The sequence below is a fragment of the Excalfactoria chinensis genome, chromosome 5 (genome assembly GCF_039878825.1).
Source record: "Excalfactoria chinensis isolate bCotChi1 chromosome 5, bCotChi1.hap2, whole genome shotgun sequence".
NCBI lineage: Eukaryota > Metazoa > Chordata > Aves > Galliformes > Phasianidae > Excalfactoria > Excalfactoria chinensis.
The window spans coordinates 22,588,412-22,606,389 of NC_092829.1; the positions used below are offsets into that span (position 1 = coordinate 22,588,412).

General features: G+C 40.0%; 2 protein-coding genes across 3 annotated transcripts in view; one reads left to right on the forward strand and one right to left on the reverse strand.

Annotated features, from left to right (window-relative positions):
• PRORP (protein only RNase P catalytic subunit) overlaps window positions 1-5,992 on the reverse strand; it is a 35,174-nt gene extending 29,182 nt beyond the window's left edge. Inside the window, exons 1-4 of the mRNA XM_072337979.1 lie at window positions 5,864-5,992; window positions 4,087-5,500; window positions 2,956-3,003; window positions 2,367-2,499 (exon numbers count right to left, since the gene is read on the reverse strand). Coding sequence (XP_072194080.1) covers window positions 2,367-2,499; window positions 2,956-3,003; window positions 4,087-5,087 — 1,182 coding nt within the window. The 5' untranslated portion in view covers window positions 5,088-5,500; window positions 5,864-5,992. The remainder of the gene's footprint in view (window positions 1-2,366; window positions 2,500-2,955; window positions 3,004-4,086; window positions 5,501-5,863) is intronic.
• A 3-nt stretch (window positions 5,993-5,995) lies between these two features.
• Window positions 5,996-17,347, forward strand: PPP2R3C (protein phosphatase 2 regulatory subunit B''gamma). 2 transcript variants are annotated; one of them, XM_072337980.1, is made up of 13 exons: window positions 5,996-6,227; window positions 6,535-6,662; window positions 7,851-7,955; window positions 8,532-8,644; window positions 9,450-9,547; window positions 10,390-10,460; window positions 11,039-11,171; window positions 12,200-12,255; window positions 12,329-12,404; window positions 13,030-13,166; window positions 14,867-15,004; window positions 16,106-16,165; window positions 16,878-17,347. In XM_072337980.1, the coding sequence occupies exons 1-13, from the start codon at window positions 6,146-6,148 to the stop codon at window positions 17,064-17,066; spliced, it is 1,386 nt and encodes a 461-aa protein (XP_072194081.1). In that variant the 5' UTR covers window positions 5,996-6,145; the 3' UTR covers window positions 17,067-17,347. The 2 variants fall into 2 exon arrangements, with proteins under 2 accessions (XP_072194081.1, XP_072194083.1); XM_072337982.1 differs by having other exon boundaries at window positions 6,081-6,207.
• Window positions 17,348-17,978: the final 631 nt, after the last annotated feature.

Below are 17,978 nucleotides of genomic sequence, written 5' to 3' on the forward strand. Positions count from 1 at the left end.
TCAATAGCACAGCTCCCAATTAAATGCAGCCAGAGTAAACAGGAGTCCAGCTGAAAGTATCATATAGACATTAGTACAAAGGTGACAGCCTTATTAAAATTGTTTTCTTCCTACATCAGCTTGTAAGGCTGCAACTTGCTATATCAGATCACCACTTAACATCCTAACAGCTTTTGGTAGCTGTGCATAAAGATTTGAATTTGTATTATCTATGCAATAGGTATTTTCTCATTACAGATAATGTTCAATAGTTCAGGCAGGCAGTCTCGAAAATATTTGTAAATACTGTTCACTGCCATTCTTATGTATCACAATGAATTGCTTCATTTTCTTTGCTAGAAATGTCTAATCACACGGCCTTTGTATTTTTTTCTAAATACAGCATTACAGAGTATTTTCAGAGAGAGGATCCTCAGTAAACCAAACCTTTGCTCCTCATTAAATACTCTGACTGCATTTTTGCCTGAGAGGAATAAGAGCAACAATACTGCTGCAACAGTAAAACAAAAGACTAAGCTGTGAAGAAAAAATAAAATTCCAAATGCATTCCATGCTGCAGTTTAAATGTTCTCGGAATAAAACTTTTCAGAGCTCAAAAATACTTAAACTATTTCTCCATTTAACCATTTTGTTACAAGAAATACCAAAGCACTAAAGAATATTAGTTAAAAGAAAATAGGGAATAGAAATCTAAAATGTTTTCTATTAGTGGCAGCTACAAAAAGGCGTGACTGACTGCAAAATGGAAAACACCCTCACGTATACTTTGCCTACATTGTAATTTCAGGCTTTTCACCTAGTTTCCCCTCTGGAAAACCCTGGCTGCAGGAGAAGTCACACAGTCTGGCATACCTAAAATGGGCAGGATATTTTCATTACCGTGTCTGCTTTCACAGTGCAAAGGCAACCAAAAAGTCCCAAAGTTATTTCTGGAAACCTCCAACACATCACAACACCGCTTTGCCTCTGTCACACATCCATGCTAAGCACTCAGGGAGGAAGCAGAATCAGCTGTACTGCCACCAGTAAACACACCACTTTTATCCCCCTTCAGCCTGTCTGCTGGTACAGAATTGGACTGAGGTCAACTCTGAGCTGCCAAAGAGGTGGCCCTGGAGCGGTAAATAACAGAAATTCAACTGTCACACAAGTCAGCAAAATCTGTGAGCATCAAATCTTAAAATCATAGAATGACCTGGGTTAAAAAGGACTACAACAATCATCTAGTTTCAACACCCCTGCTATGTGCAGGAGCACCAGCTGCTAGACCAGGCTGCCTAGAGCCACATCCAGCCTGGCCTTGAATGCCTCCAGGGATGGGGCATCCACAACCTCCTTCTTTGTTTAATCTTTGTGTGATCAGTCAGCTCCTCACAGTGGTAACATGAACATCCCATTACCAGAACTGCCTTCCTAAATCCTCCTTACTCCAACCAGTACTGTTAACAATCTAGCTCTGAACACTTTACACATTTGAAATTTTCAAGACAGCAGTCACTGTATAGAACACAAACGAAGCTTCACAGATTAGACAATAAAATGCTTAAGGAATTAAAGTTTTGTTGTAGCTTTCTTTAATAAACCTACCTCAAACATAATTTTCACCTTTTCATAAAGGCTTTTAGAGAACAGGTAAAGTTAGTTCTGCAGCATGCAATAAAACACATCCCTTCATTTATCTTATATTATGGAACATCACTAATCACCAAATTGCTAGTAAACTACTGTTACATTTTTAAGGATAATTTCAATCTCCTCTAAAATTCACAGCTAGATCAGCCAGAAGTCCTGAACTGAGATGAGTATCTGCACATAAATTAGAGGTCTGAACTGGCTTCAGGCACTATGAGCACCCTGACAGTTTCAAGTTCCTTTAACTGTTGCACGTGTATAAGGAAGAAAGCAGAAAGCCTTAAGAACTAAACCTGGTGAGTCTTTCCATATTTTCACAATCTATATGGATCAGAGTTGCCACCTACAGCCAAGTCACATCGCTGCTTATAAGCTAATGCAAAACCATCCCACAATGTGGTGTGGGCTCCATCTAGTGGAGTTCAGCTTCATTCAGTACCACTAAGGCAGAATCTGTGCACAAGAGTAACGAACAGAACTGCAACATACAACAGAGTATGGAAATTATGCCCTCTCAAATGTTTAAAACATCCTTTGAAAAAGCTTGCTACTCTTGATGTATGCTGTAATTACAGAGATGAAAGTATATATTTAAAAATAAAAAATGTCAGTAAGAATCTAAAGGCCTATTAATGTTTAAAGCAAAGGGAAAAAATGACCATCTGTGCTGTTTTCAGAGTACACCAACATCAGCCGTGTATTACTCTCTCAGCCTGTCAGCATGCAAGACCTACCTGTGGACTTGTCTTTCTGAAAGTGTCAGTCCCATGTATCACATCTCTTATTATTCTTTCCCTCAGATTATTGTACTCCTCTTCGGTGAGCTCACCATCTTCCAGCTGATGGTTGCAAACTGGGCACTGTCCACTGTGAATATTGAAACATGAAGATAAAAAATAAGATACAAGGAGACAAAAAATAAACAAGAATTACCTTAAATTTTACTCTCTTAATGGGCTTCTGACTATAGGAACATTTCTTCCCCACAAATCCAACACAATAAAATAATGAGAAAATTGGTTGTAGCCTTTCTGGCATGCATCTGAAATTCTGAAGTCACTGTGGCCACTTCTAGATTTTTTTGGTATGATCTTTCAGAACTATGCCTAGAGAAAGAATAAGAATCTTTTTAAAGACCCAGCCTTTTTAAAGTTGTTCCACGTCCCACGGCCATAGTCTCTGCCCTTGCCCCCAAGCACCATTTATGCTTATTTTTTTCTTTCCTAGTTGCTTCAACTGCTACCTCTCCAAACTAAACCTGTATGTCAACACAACACACAAATCCATACAACAGCTCACTTTTAAGTTAAACACTGCATTTACCTGTCTTTAATATTGGTCAGGTGTCCTTTCCATTTCTCTCCTGGTATACTAAAACATACACAGGAAAAGATAAATTACAGCATTACCTTCTCATTTAGCTATACTGACATTACAGATAACGAAAAAAAATACATATATTTTTGTCAATATTTAGAAATAGGCCCATTACCTACCCTGAAAAACAAAACAAAACCACACACAAAAATTCATACATAATTCAACACTCCCTTGAAGTACTAAATAACAAATCAGTGTTCAACAACATGCAGAGAACCGACACAAACTCCTTCAGTTTACTTTGTCCCCAAACGTAAAGAAATACACAAATAACAAGATTGCACAGACAAGTTTCAAGGTGCTGTCATACACATTCATAAAGCACTCGGAAATCAGATGGAAAAGCATGAAATCAAGAATTCTATGCAAGTGTAGAACAATACTCCTAAGAGTAATGTTGGTCATACCAAAATGCTGCATTGAAACTTCCTAATGCCACATCATCATCACCTTTGCTATTAACACTGGAGCCACCACAGTAGTGCAAATGTTCCTTTTTGCCCACAAGATCCAGAACAGAATAGGCTATCTGCACAACAGCATGAAATTGCAGATACCTCCCCCTTCGCCCCTTTGGTTGGACAATTGTGTGCTGTGGGCTTTGGAATAGCCCTTCCACTTCCTGCCTCCTTTCTCGTTCTGTACGATGATACACAGAGGATCTTCAGTTGTTTGTTTTTTAACAAAGACAATAGGAAACAAAAAATACTGCGATCATCAGACACTCAGATCTCTACTGGATCTGGCTTTACTCAATAGTAAAGCCAGTGCTGGTCTGCTCTTCAGAAAAATCATTACTAAAAAATAATACTTTTTCTATTATACTCACTTCTGTGATAATAGTAACTTCCTTTTCCTGTGTTAATAAAAGCCCAGTCCCAATTTACATTATTTTTATGATGTTAATAGAGCTCAAAGTTAACAGATCCTACTTTAGTTCAGGAACTCCACACAAACTGCCTATTTACTTTTAGCCAACAGCATAAACGCTATTTCAGTTATGTCATTAGATTTAATGTGTGACATAATCAGAATTCTCACGAACATTGAGCTTGCTATTGAAACAGTATTTACCTTTCAAACCACAGCTTTACACTCCGCATAAATGTTTTGTGAGGGTATATTTGGTTCTCTCTCAAATATAAGAGGACACCAAACATCTCTTTTTGCAATATAGGATCTTTCACACCCCTGCTATAGTCAAAAAGAGCCTGTAGGACATCCAAGGTAGGCACTAAATCCTTAGCCAACATTTCATGGTAAAGTTCACAAGCAAGGGTCATTTCTTGGTGACGGCCAGCTGCTTTGATGCAGGATTCATAGTTTGATCGTGAAGGAACCGTAACCTTTTTAACTTCTTCCAAAAGAGTCAATGCCATTCTCCACTGATCTGAATTAGCCAGTCCTCTGATAAGAAGGTTGTAAGCCCCACTTTCTAAAATCTTAAATCTGATTTTCATTATGTCATACACATCACAAATTTCTGAAGTTTTCCCTTGTTGGACACACAGTGCCAGATATTTGACCAATAAATTATACCCAATGTCACCATTACTCTTCGCCACATGAGTCAGCAAGGACTTAGCCACGTCAATGGGGCTGTTGTATCTGACCATACTGCTAAACATCACTTCTTCAAATATTTCAGGGGACTGAAAACTTTCCCTCAGTCTACTCCATTCCTCAGCACACAAAGGCCTCGTGGGAGGCTGTACAGTGGCAAACTTATGCCTTGATACAGTGTGATTCATTAACTGTTTCTTCAGAGTTCCCCCAGAGGAAGAAAAGTGGACTTTCCCATCGTGTATTTCTTGAGTGTCCTCATCCCATCCCTTTTCTTCCTCATAATCAACTTCAGACTTTTTCCTAGATGGACAGGCATCAGTCCCTTGGGGATCCACTGGTAGAGCAGTGCTGGAAGACGTCATAAAGCTGAAATAACTAATCTTGTCCCTTTTAGGGATGCCAAAAGGGACAGCAAACAGTTGATTGCATCTTGAAACAGGCCAGAATACACGGCTCTTCCATAGCAAAGCCTGTAAACCATGCTGACTGGGTTGAGAAAAAAGTGCCATCACCAGAATGAGCTGTCTTAATATTAGCTCACTGTAACAAGGAAAGTTCTGAAATGGAAAATACAGTTTGCACAGGACAGTTTATTATAGAAGCCTTAAAGCTGTCAAGCCACATATGCTTCACTTTCAAAATGCTTGATCTGTGAGTCCTTTATAGCTCTGACAAAAACAAAATGTGGTAAAATGTTTAAAACAAAATAAAATGCAGCAACCTCCCTCAGAGCTGTGAGGACATTCACCCAGATGAGACTGTTTTTCCTTCTAGAGATGTTCTGCAGGCTTGCAGCTTTCTGTCGGACGCTGTGAAGGTGAACACTGTGTGTGCTGCACAGTCAGAGACTGGTGACGCTGCCAGGCAGAAGGAACAGGTATTTTTCTTTCTTGCCTTCATCCAAATGGAGCCAGAAGGTTTCCTAAAACCACAAATCACCACAACGTCACGCTCTGAGCACACGAGGAACACCACAGTTCCCACGCTAATAAAGTTCGATACAATTTTAGGTCAGGAGCCCAAGTTCCAACTCCTCGGCCCAAACACGGCTCACCCCACAGCAGTCCCCTCGGGCCTCCAAGCAGAGACCAACACCTTTCTTGGGGTCCGAGCCACGACGCCCAGGGAACCGCAGCACTACAACTCCCACAGCGCACCGCGCCCCAGCAGGGAGCCGCCAGTTGTGAAGCACGGTCTTTCCCTCTTTCCCTATTTTGTTCCATCAGAGCCTCGCGAGGCGCGGTCCCGGCGCACCGCCTGCTCTCGCCCTATGGGGCGCACCCACCTCAGTCGCTGTGCGGCGGCTATAGGCGGCTATAGGCGCCCGGCGCCGCGCGATGCTACCCAGCTGGTGCGTAGGACTGAGGCGACCGCGCGGCAGACGCGGAGCGCGCACGCCCACCCACTCTCACCCGGAAGTGCTACCAGTCGCGCTCGACGCGCTTGCAACCAATAGCATCTTGCGGGGTAGCACGTGACCCGGCGCGGCCTATCAGAGCGCTGCACAGCGCTCCGTTCGCTCCGCCATGTCAAGTGCGGGACGGGAGCGCAGAGCAGCGTACGGCGCATGCGCGGGGCCGCCGCGGGGTGCGGTGGGACCATGGACTGGAAGCGGAGTCTGAGGAACCGGTTGGCAGCGCGCTGTGCCCGTGAGCGTGGGGCTGCGGGGATGCGGCTGCGAGCGGGGCGTCTCGGGAGGGGTGGGCGGGAGGGAGCGGGGCTTAAATGAAGGATCTGGCCCTTGCTTGGTCAGCTGTGACCGCGTCTGTCATACACGTCAGAGCATCGGGCGCGCGGGGCTGCTGCTCGGCTCGGGCTGAGGTGGGACACGCCGGTCGTGTGTGTGCGGTGTGTGCAGGGGCCGTGCGCCACGGGCCTGCTCTTGGCCCTGCTCTGCTCGTTACATGACAGCTCTACTTGGAGTCCCATCTGAAAATCGTTTTCTGTGTTAATCAGCCAAAAAGAGCGAACAGGAGCTGAAAGATGAAGAGATGGAGTTGTTCACGAAGTATTACACGGAATGGAAAGGAGGAAGAGCTAATGTCAATACGTCATACACAAACATACCGCGATTTTATTACAGGGTAAGCGAGGTGACCAGGTGCATTTAAACAAGGGGCTGTTTTATGTTAGAAGGGAAAAAAAAAGTGCTTATTCAAAGGGGGTATCTCAGCTCCAGAAGCTGAAGTAGGTTGAGCTCTGAAAGATGTGAATTGTTAAGCGTAATACATCTTTGACTTCACATACTTATGAATTTCAGCAGTTTCAAATAATTACTGAGCACCTTATGGTAGATACACAATAGTTTGCTAGCTGGACCATAGACTTGGGTGTTTACTAAAGGTAACAAGTCCTGTTACTCTTTCAGAGAGACTTCTTAACCCTGCCCGCAACAGGAGCTTGAAACTAGATGGTCTCTAAGGTCCCTTCTGATCTAAGACATTCAATGATTCTTGTTTTCCCTGTTTTGCCATACCATTGTTACAAAGCTCCCTGTCTTTATATAGACGCAACAGGCTGCTGTGTTGTGGAAAGGGTCATTGGTGTTGCAGGCTAAAGATGTTATTTGCATTGTCATGGTCAGACAAGTCATCTGTGACATAAATCAAATTGGGTTAGGGGAATAAAAGCAAAGGTTTAACACTTTTGGTATTGGTCAGCAGCTGTCTAACCTTGCATCATTCCTCAGGATCGTGAGTTTCTGCCAATAGAGTTCTCAAGCACCAGTGTTTCAGCTGATGAATATATATGCAGCCATTCATTCTGATAGTTCAATACAGTTTTGTGTGTAAACATCAGCGTAATCTTCGTGCAAACCGTTCTCCCATCTGTATTTCTGACCAAAACTTGTCTAGTAGATGTTCACACTTGTGAGAGTCAGGCCTACCGTGAAACAGAAAGTGCTGTTCTCTGCTGACTGAAATAGCAGTAGTAAAAGTTTAGTGTGCAAGCCCTTCTGTCCACAGCAGTGGAGAAGTGCTAAAAATTAAATTATAGAATAAAGGGTAATTCTCTGTCTCTCGTGACAGTGATGCCCTGCTTTGAATAAACTTGTCATATTGAACTAATTTGAGATAGTGTGCAAGTCTAGAAGTATTCCTGTAGAAGAAGCAGGTACTGTGGTAACATTCCGATAGATAATTGACTACTTTCTGTCAAGTAAGCAACTTCATCCGAGTGTATCAGGCAGGGGTACCTAAATATACTTGGCGACTGTGTGGTTTTTCAATAGAACCACTGTACAGAAAATTGAAGTGCTCCAATTTCTCTAGCTGCCAGCTGAAGATGAAGTCTTGCTTCAAAAATTAAGAGAAGAATCTAGAGCAGTCTTTCTGCAAAGGAAAAGTAGAGAGCTGTTGGATAATGAAGAGCTTCAGGTAAGAAGACATTTTCTGTATGTCTTGCAAAGATTTCTGACAAACTTCTTTTTCACTGGAGAGTTTGAGCATCTCCTGTCGGTCCACAGAATCTTGTGATTGGTGAGGTGCTTTGTATTTACACAGGATGACTTGTTGGAAGCACTAGCTAACACAAAAGTGTGGAATAGTCTGGGTCTGGTAATGTGAGTGTAAATCTTATTTGTCATGATGTACTTGAGAAATAAATCAGTAGCTTCTGGTTTTCCCACATGTTCTGTCAATTTTCTAGCGGGCTCAGAAGAAGTGATAAGTTCTGATTATGTATCACTGAGAGAGACTCCAAAGACTGTTGAGCTAACTGCGGTGTGAAGACAGAGAGCTGTGGCCCTAGAAATCCCAGTGACATGTTCATAACACCAATTTAGAGTAGTGGAAGAGCTCCTTGCTTGTTATGATATTTAAGATGATGTCCTGTCCCAGTTGAGACAGCCTTACAGTAAAAGCATGTATTTGCTGCGTTTTTTAGATGCTCTTAGGCACATTGATGTATACAGAGTGATAACTTCTTAATCAAATGTGTAAATATCTTTCAAGAATCTGTGGTTCCTACTGGACAAACATCAGACATCACCAATGATTGGGGAAGAAGCAATGATTAATTATGAGAACTTCTTGAAAGTGGGTGAAAAAGCTGGACCTAAATGCAAGTAAGCGTTTCTTTTCTTACTTATACTTAGTCTGGCCAAGTTTAAATGGTAACTTTTAATTGCTTAAGTAAATGGTGACAGTCTAATGGTGAGAGACTTAATGAAGTTATTGCTGACCTAGTTGGTTTACATCCTTGCAAATGTATGTTTCTCTGCATCTCTGCAAGAAATTTTCATAGATTTGGAAAAGAGGATACTGTGTTGTTTGTTTTTAAAGAAGAAATTCTTGCCATCATAAACATTTTAGAGTTAGTATGGCCACTAAACTGCATGCTTTATACTTGAAATCTTGTCTGCAGTGACACTGTCTAGCATTCCCTCATATCTTTTGGTGGAAGATTGCCTACAAAATATTCTGTGTATGTCATGTGATGAGTATTGCTGTTTTACATTCTTGTTGGAGACTGCCATTGCACACATGGCTTTGCAATTGAGATTTGTGCAGAAGCAGATTGGTTATCTGTACTTCGTAGCACTGAAGAGGATTGGGAGCTACCAACTGTCCTGTACCAAAGACAAGTTGAAGAAACATTCCAAATTCATAGGCTGTCGAAGAGTCTCATGTTTATGAACATCGAAGAATGCTGCTGTTTATTGAGTGTACCATTGCTGTTTGGTAGGGTCCCAACTACATGTGTACCTGCTATGAATAAACTCAATGCTAATTGCTTTTAGGTTAGTGAATTAATATAGAACACTTTCTATATTGTTAAAAGTCTTTCAGATTTTCTGCAAGTTTCGAGTACTGGAATTGCATCTGTCAGTGTAGTATAATCAGGTGCACACAAGTAACTTTGTTTTACAGGCAGTTCTTCACAGCAAAGATCTTTGCTAAATTACTCAATAATGATCCTTATGGGAGGATATCTATCATGCAGTTCTTCAATTATGTCATGCGAAAAGGTTAGTTGATGCTTCCTATTTTAATGAGAAGTTGTTTTATTTTTGAGGCTATTTCAAGCTTTGTTAATTAATTGCCGTTCTCATCAACAGCAGTAGAATCCCATCCTTTGATTGCTAATGCTGTTTTCTTAGAGATTTGAGGGTTTCTTTCTTTTGGGCAGGTAGGAGTTCACTGTACTCTTGAAGTCCATCAGTTTATTAAATATAATTGATGTATCAACTTATATAGATTATCTTTCTGATTTTCCTTATTCAATCAGTATGGTGAAGTACAAAACAGTGAAGTTATGTAAACAATGTAATCATAACTGTTGTCCTGTAGATGATCTGATTAGCATGATGCCTTCTCATTTCAAAAATACACGTATGTGCTATTTAAATTCTGCTGTTGTATATTTTACATTGCAAGTGAGATCAGAGCAGTTGGATAGTAGCTGCAGCACTTCACACTGCACAGAGGGCTATAGCAGTCTAACGGATAATCTGTATACCACATTGTGCAGCTGTTTTTAATGCATGAAAATAATTTAGTGACAGAGAGCAAATATGTAGAATTCTATGTACCGGGTGAAACATGGTACCTGCTCAGCCATTTCTCACGGCTGGTTATTATAAGGCAGTCTTGGTCACAGTGTACCCTGTATCAGTGCTGATTCTTACCAAGTTAAAGACAGGATCATGGTTTCTAAGCAGGACTGCTTAGACCTCAGAAATAAAGGAAATACAGAGGTATTTAACATTAAACAGTGCAGTGTGCATTTTAGAATAACTTCAGATTTTGGTGAGGCCTCAAAAAAACCCCTCCAGATTTCTTTCCTGTAATTCTGTTTTCTGTTTTACAGTGTGGCTTCATCAGACAAGAATAGGTCTCAGTTTATATGATGTGGCAGGACAGGGCTACCTCAGAGAATCAGTAAGTACTTTTATGACTAAGTTGCTGTCTGTCTTAACTCATGCGGTAGAGAAACAGAGAAGGTCCAGAGAAGGTTTTCCGTGACTGGCCCTTTACTAGCTTTGTTAGGATACAGTAGAAATCACAAAAAAGTTACGTCCAGAGTGGGAGTGAAATTAATCTCCTATTCTGTCAGGAGTTAATACTGTAAAATAACTAACAAGGTTGCAGTTACTGCTGTAACTGGAATTATATAGTAAAGAACATGCAGTAGTAGAATAATCCAATTAGAAATTACATACTGGTATTTGAAAAAGTTGCAGTTGAATTCATTTATATTTAGATGTGAATATTATGTACTTTTCTGACATTTTGTTTTGCTTGTAAACTGTTTCAGTTGTGGCACCAGATGTGCGTGTTTTGTGCCTGACCCAGCATTTCTTGCACGAAGAACATTTACGCCTTCACTTTCACTCTTTGCTGCGTTGGTGTATTTTTAACTGAGTATACATGAAAGTCAGAGTGGGGTATGACAAACATATGCTTTAAACAACAGTACTGTTTAAAGCTTATCTGTGTATATTCTCTTAATTCTACAGGATTTAGAAAACTATATTTTAGAACTCATCCCTACTTTGCCACAACTGGATGGCTTAGAAAAATCTTTTTACTCCTTCTATGTCTGCACAGCAGTTAGGAAGTTTTTCTTCTTTCTGGATCCCCTCAGAACAGGTAGGTCTGTGTTTTTCACATTCTAAGTATGTGTATTTTCCACATTAAACAAATGTTTCTACTGAAACTACTTGTGCCTCTGAACTAAAGTATTGTCTTTGTAGGCTCCCATTCAGCAGTATTGTATTTTAATTTTAATCTCTGCTGAAAACACGAGCCTTCATGTGTGCCTGATAATCAACTTGCAGTGCTAATTAGTTTTACTGGAAGATCCTTCAGTTATGATAATCTGTGTTACAGAAATTGGTAAATAAGACATTCATAATAGCTAATTCAAATGAATAGAAAGCGTGGCAACTAACAGGGAACTCAGAATGTGTGGCAGAATATCCTCGGAGCTGTGGAAATGCTCAAGAATGTTGATGACGGCATCGTTTCCCTGTGATTAAATGTGTGCACCATGCAAACTCATCACAAGTGGTTTGCAGTTATGGATGCTAATCATCTTGTGACAGGTGCAGCTTACTGGGACAACACTTTGGTTTTTCTGTATCCCTCAGTTCACAAACTGCATTTTCAAGATTTCACTGTGCCGCTTGAATACAGCGGTGTTGTGTGGGCAGTAGTCTCCAGCAGGCGCAATAACAAGCGTATAGAGAAGGTGTATGTGAAGCTATGGTGTCCTTATTCTGCACAACTGTTTGTGCAGTGTCTCTCCACTGGTTAAAGGTACAACAGCAGATGCTCAGTCTTCCATCTTAGCTTTGCCAAGTCTATGATTTTGGAAGATGTGAAAAAGACACGGTTGTTCTGATGAGCATTTTAAGCACGTGCTTTCTTTGTAGTAATTTTCTTTTGCATTTTGTGTTGAACATTTGTGTTTTTATGAATTTCTCCGGCTTTCAAATTTGCAGAATAACTACCAGAATCAGCAAATCTTGTTCTGCCATTTTAAAAGCAATTTTTGTTTTATTATTTAATTGTCTGCATTATCAATTGATGTTTTTGGTTTGTTTTTTTCCCGTTCCACCTAAATGAGAACAGCCAAAGGGATGTGTTTAAAATGCAGTTTCCTTCTCTTTCTACAGGGAAGATAAAGATACAGGACATTTTAGCTTGCAGCTTCCTGGATGACTTACTGGAGGTAAAGATCTCTTAACACGCATTGCTGCATTTTACTTCACTGTTTCTGAATTCTAACTTTGTGTTTCACTTAGTTAAGGGATGAAGAACTTTCTAAAGAAAGTCAGGAAACAAATTGGTTTTCTGCACCTTCTGCACTAAGAGTTTATGGTAGGTTCCTTTTATATGCCAACACTTTATTTCTGTACCTGATACGACTTAGTCAAATTCCTGGTGTTATTTTTCCTGTTGTTTTTTCTTTCCTCTCATTAACCCCTCCTGATAAGCAGGCTTTTCAATGCCTCTAACTGTTTTTTCAGTGCATCCTCTTAACTTCCTTTACAGTTTCTGTTCTCCAATGTTGCTTTTTACCTCGGTTTTATTCTTTGACACTTTGTGCTTCTTACTGAACAAAATATAAAATTCCTTTTCTTCTGACAGTTCTGTTCATGCTTTTGCATCACCTTGAGCTCTTTTTTTGATAACAACAGATCCATTAAAAATACTGTTTTTCTCAGGTCCCTTCCCAGTATAAGCAGCCTTTCCTTTTGAGCCCTTACTTTACAACTGAGCTAGTAGAAGCTTGTTACTGGAGTTTTGAAACCCTCACCCCCACTGCTTCCATTGCTCGTTATGATGATCCATGAACATTTCTGTGGTTCCAGCATACTCCCATTTAACTGACTTCTATGTTAAAAACAAATTAAATGTTAAATGTGCTGAATTTTCTTTCTCCATTGAAACATTTTATTGTTTCTATAGGGATGCTATATTTTGTCATCTGTTTCCTTCCTAGGACAGTACTTAAACCTTGATAAAGATCACAATGGCATGCTCAGCAAAGAAGAGCTGTCCCGGTATGGAACAGGGACCCTGACCAACATATTTCTGGACCGTGTCTTTCAGGAATGTCTAACTTATGATGGAGAAATGGTAACTGCGTGATTTTATTCTGTTCACAGTATTGAAGTTTTTACTTGTTAATAAGGGAAATGTCCCACAGTCGGTATCTTCTTTTAAAAGAGTAGCTTGAGGTAAAGTAACGTTTTGTTGGTCTTTGTTAGATTAGAAAATAAACTTTTAGTATCAGGATGATTGCAGTGTAGTTGGAAGACAACCTTCTCGTTTTGAAAAGCAGCAATGGTACAGAATCCAGGTAGCCCAGGAGAAAGCTTCTCTTCCACTTGTATGTTCTATATGTAAAGTGCACATTGAAAAAAGTGTATAGGTGTATCTGTGTTTTTAGAGGGCATTTAATTCTTGAAAGAGAGACAAGGGCAAGTGGCACACTCCTGGACTATCAGCTAATGTATATGCATGGAGCTAATCAGCTAATCTGTGCATTTCTTCATGAAGAAAGTAGTGTATTTTTTTATTGTAGGCTTTGTCTAGCTGTGAAGCATGAGGAATCTAAGCAAATTAGAGTTAAAATGAAAAATATCTGTGTTGTATATTTTGAAAGCTTTATGTACTGTATCACTACTTCTAATACGCCCGTTTTCAGATGATTCATTACCTCTAAAATGTTCTAAACTCCAGTTTACTATATAACATGGCTGCTCCCTTAGTAATTTTTTGTAGAATCACTGAATCATTGTGCTCTTAGCTGCCCTTTGTTTGACTTGCTTTAATAGTTCCTTACCTCTTTTGCACTCAAGAGTCCAGAACAGAACCTAGCACTCGGATTCAGGCTAACCAGTGGTAAGCAGAGAATCATCATCTTCACTGACTTGCCAGTAAAACTCTTCCTCATGCAGCTCAAAATGCTGTTGTTAGCTGCCTTTGCTTCAAGGGCACATTGCTTATGTATATTCAGCTTTGTTGCCCATCAAGACTCTCAGCTTATTCTATGCAAAGCTACTTTCTGGCTGGTTAGCCCCCAGCATGTGCTGGTGCACATGGTTATTCCTCCTTTTTTGCAGAACTTTGCATTCCCTCTGAGCTCGGTGTGATGCCCATTTCTCCAGCCTGCTAAAGTCCTTCTGAGTGGTAGCACAACCCTCTGATGTTTAAGGTAGACAGGGATGTTACACACACGCACACACACACACACACAAGATTATAGGTTTTCTGTCCTTAATTATTGCAAGTGTAACTTGATCAGGAAACCAAAAATCAGCATAAGCAACAAAGTAAGGAAAATGTAAGGAAGGCACATGTCTGTGAGGTTTACTAATGCTTCATCCACGCAAATTGTCAAACAACTTCTCTGGTCTAAGGATTGTGTACTTCGGCTGGTCAGATGGTTTGGATAATACTGGGATTATTACCTCTGAACACTTCTAATTTGTGCTAATGAAAACTGTTACGGCTTTTCTTAACTGATTAGGTACGTTCGGTGTTCTAAAGATGTAATGAGCAATTTTTTAATGTATATATAGCCTGTTTCATTTGGATTTATGTTTGGAATACTGTTTTACATCTAAAAATGGCAAGATTTCCTCTCCTCAGCGGTCACTAGGAACTAACTTTTCTGCTCATGTTGGTGGTCGCAGCCATTTTCCATTTTATTTTGTCTTTTTCAGAAAATAGACTGATCCCCTACAATGAAATAGCTGGCAATTATAATGTTCCTGCTTGCAAAATCAATTTAGAAAGAAGACTGTAATAAACATGATTGTATCTACTTTTAGGACTATAAAACCTACCTGGACTTTGTACTTGCATTAGAAAACAGAAAGGAACCCGCAGCTCTGCAATATATTTTCAAACTGCTTGACATTGAGAACAAAGGATACCTGAATGTCTTTTCCCTTAATTATTTCTTTAGGGTAAGTCCCTTTATACAGGTAGGCCATTTTCTGTGTTTATGGTGTTATAGCCTGTGTGCTTCTGCATGCAGATCTGCAGGGAGTCCCTTTAAATTACCAGTACCCACTGGGAAGCCAGTAACTGCTTGTAAGAAGATTTAAAACACTAAAAAATATATTCCAAAACTTGGAAAGAATTCAAAAGGCATTCAGCATTGTTCTTCTGCAGTTGAAATGAACTGCTTTGATTTAATCTAGGAAAACATTTTGTTGCTTAAAAAATACAATTATATATGTATGTAATGATTACTTGTTAAAATCACTTATGATGGTTCTAGTCGACTATTGCTCGTGCTTTTAGTTTCCACTATAATCCTAAAATTTGGTACAATGAAGGAAAATGCTGAACTACAGCGATGGCCTGCAAGGCTGTGAGATTTTTCATCCCAGGTCATCACTGCAAAAAGCTTCTTGCTTGTGTCATGCTCCATATTACTTGACAGTTTTTAGAATCATACAGTGGTTTGGGTTGGAAGGGACCTTTAAGATCATGCAGTTCCAACTGCCCTGCTATGGGCAGGGACAGCTCCCTCTAGACCAGGTTGCTCAAAGCCCCATCCCTCGAGCACTTCCAAGGCGGGGGCATCCATAACTTGGCTGGGCAGCCCATGCCAGTGTCTCCCCACCCTCACAGGAAAGAATTCCTTCCTAACATCTGGTCCACTTCCAGTTTAAAGCCATTTCCATTCATCATGTTGCTACATGCCCTTGTAAATAGTACCTCCCCAAAAAAGTCAATAATGAATTTCCTGATTCGAATATATTTCTATCTTGAGTAATAGATGATCCGAGTGTCTGGATATCCTGTCTTCCAAATGCTCGAATGTTGGTCATAATAGAAGCTGGATTCTTATTATGCAAAGAATTGCGGACTTGGAGATGCACATCATGGTTGTACCTTAACTCACCACTGCCTTACGTGTGAAAGAGAACCAATGGCAGGCTGTTCTATTAATGCCTTGTCATGCAGCAATGCATCTTAACAAGCAGAAGCATATTTAAAAGGTATTGTACAGTATCAGTAGAACACTGCACTGCCTATTTCTAACTTTTCTTTTTTAGGCTATTCAGGAACAAATGAAAATCCATGGACAAGAACCAGTTTCTTTTCAGGATGTCAAGGTCAGTATCCCCAAACAGAGTGCTACGTGAAATATTTGAATCAACATTTCATAATTTACCTATAGAGTATTGTAGTTTCTAGGCTGATATGTATTTAATTGCAGGGTAGTAGAGGTGAATCTGACTTGTGTGTCTCATGGGTTTGAAAATGTCTTTCTATTCAGCATGCGTTGCATAAGAAAAATCTGGTATTCAACTGTGCTAGTAGCTTCCATATTTAATAGACAAACTGTCTATTAATCTCTACTGCTGCGCCTTACAGTTCAAGATAGTTCATATAATTTGGAATCATCTCTCCTTCAGGACCAAGGAAGCATAGAGTTGACCAAAAAATAACTGTTGTCAATACAGTTTTCTTGTACTGTCTACTTACATTAGCAGTTTCAGTACTAAAGTACAAACTTGGGTAAAGCTTAACTCCCGCAGATGAGCTGAGATTCATGTTGCTACTTGGAGCCCAAAGGCTCCCAGAAAAGCAAGCTCTTATTTGAGCTGTGAGAGCTGAGCACACTGTTCCTATCTGTAGCTGTTGTTATGTTTTACATTTTACATGGTTAGGGACTTAACAGCCTGTTTTGTATATTAGTGCGGGTGGCTCTGGTTATCCTAAGATCATTCTGTATACAGTATAAAGTAACCATTATTCTGCCCATTAATATGTGAGGGCTCTTCCCCCTCACACCTCCTAGTTTTGACTGTTTTTTTTTCACAGGATGAGATCTTTGATATGGTGAAGCCTAAAGATCCTTACAAAATCTCCCTTCAAGATTTAATCAATAGCAGTCAAGGAGACACTGTTACCAGTATTCTAATTGATCTGAATGGGTTCTGGACATACGAGAACAGAGAGGTCCTTGTGGCAAGTGATAATGACAGCATTGCTGATGCTGATGATACATGACTTTCAACAGGAGTAAACTGCATCCATTGAGATATCTCTTAACCAATGCATTCATTAACTATTGGATGCTGGGAACGTTATTTACATTGATGCCTCTTCCATTTTACTGCCCTCCCGTCTTTATCTTCCTCAGGCATGTAAAATAAAGCGTGGTATGTAGAAATCAGTTCTGCAGATTGTCTGAAATGAAAACAGCGGGTCTTGTTTAAGAGATAACGATGATCTGTTGTGTTTTTGTTGGGTTTTGTTTTTCAAATAAATGTTTTTAGATGTTTTCCTGACATACTGAGCCTTTCTTAATTGGAATTTTCTAAAAGCGAATTTATCTTGAAATTAAGGATGTATTTTTTGAGTATTCTCTGCACTGCCCTGTATCCACTCTGCCTCAGTGTTCTGTATGGCTTTGGCTAATGACAGCACTGTTAAGCATTCTACTCAAAAGGCGAAAGTCATCCTTAAGAGGTAAATAACTTTGGCAGTTTCCTTCTTTATGTGTTTAGCTGTAAGTGCAGAACAGAAGGCTGCCTATTTCATCAGTTCAGCAGTTGGTTGTTTATCTACTGAAGAGGTTCATTGACAGAAACAACTGCATTAGATTTAGGTCTGGATAAAGCTAATCCAAACACCTATAGAAAGGCTTTCACCACCATAACCTCCTGTGTAATATAGGAAATGTAGCTCAGCTATACAAGTTATAGCACTAGTTAAAGAATGAGTATTTTACTGATTTAATAAACTAACATAAGCGTTTCATATGTCTAATGAAATCAGAAGAGGTACAGGCCAGATCTGGTTGTAGTCCTGCACTGTTTATCACTTCGAGATAGTGCTGAAAACGTCGAGTTCGTTAATACGTAACTCCATGAAGCTGTAAGGAAGGGGTGGTGGCACGGAGATGCCCTGAGTGTCAGC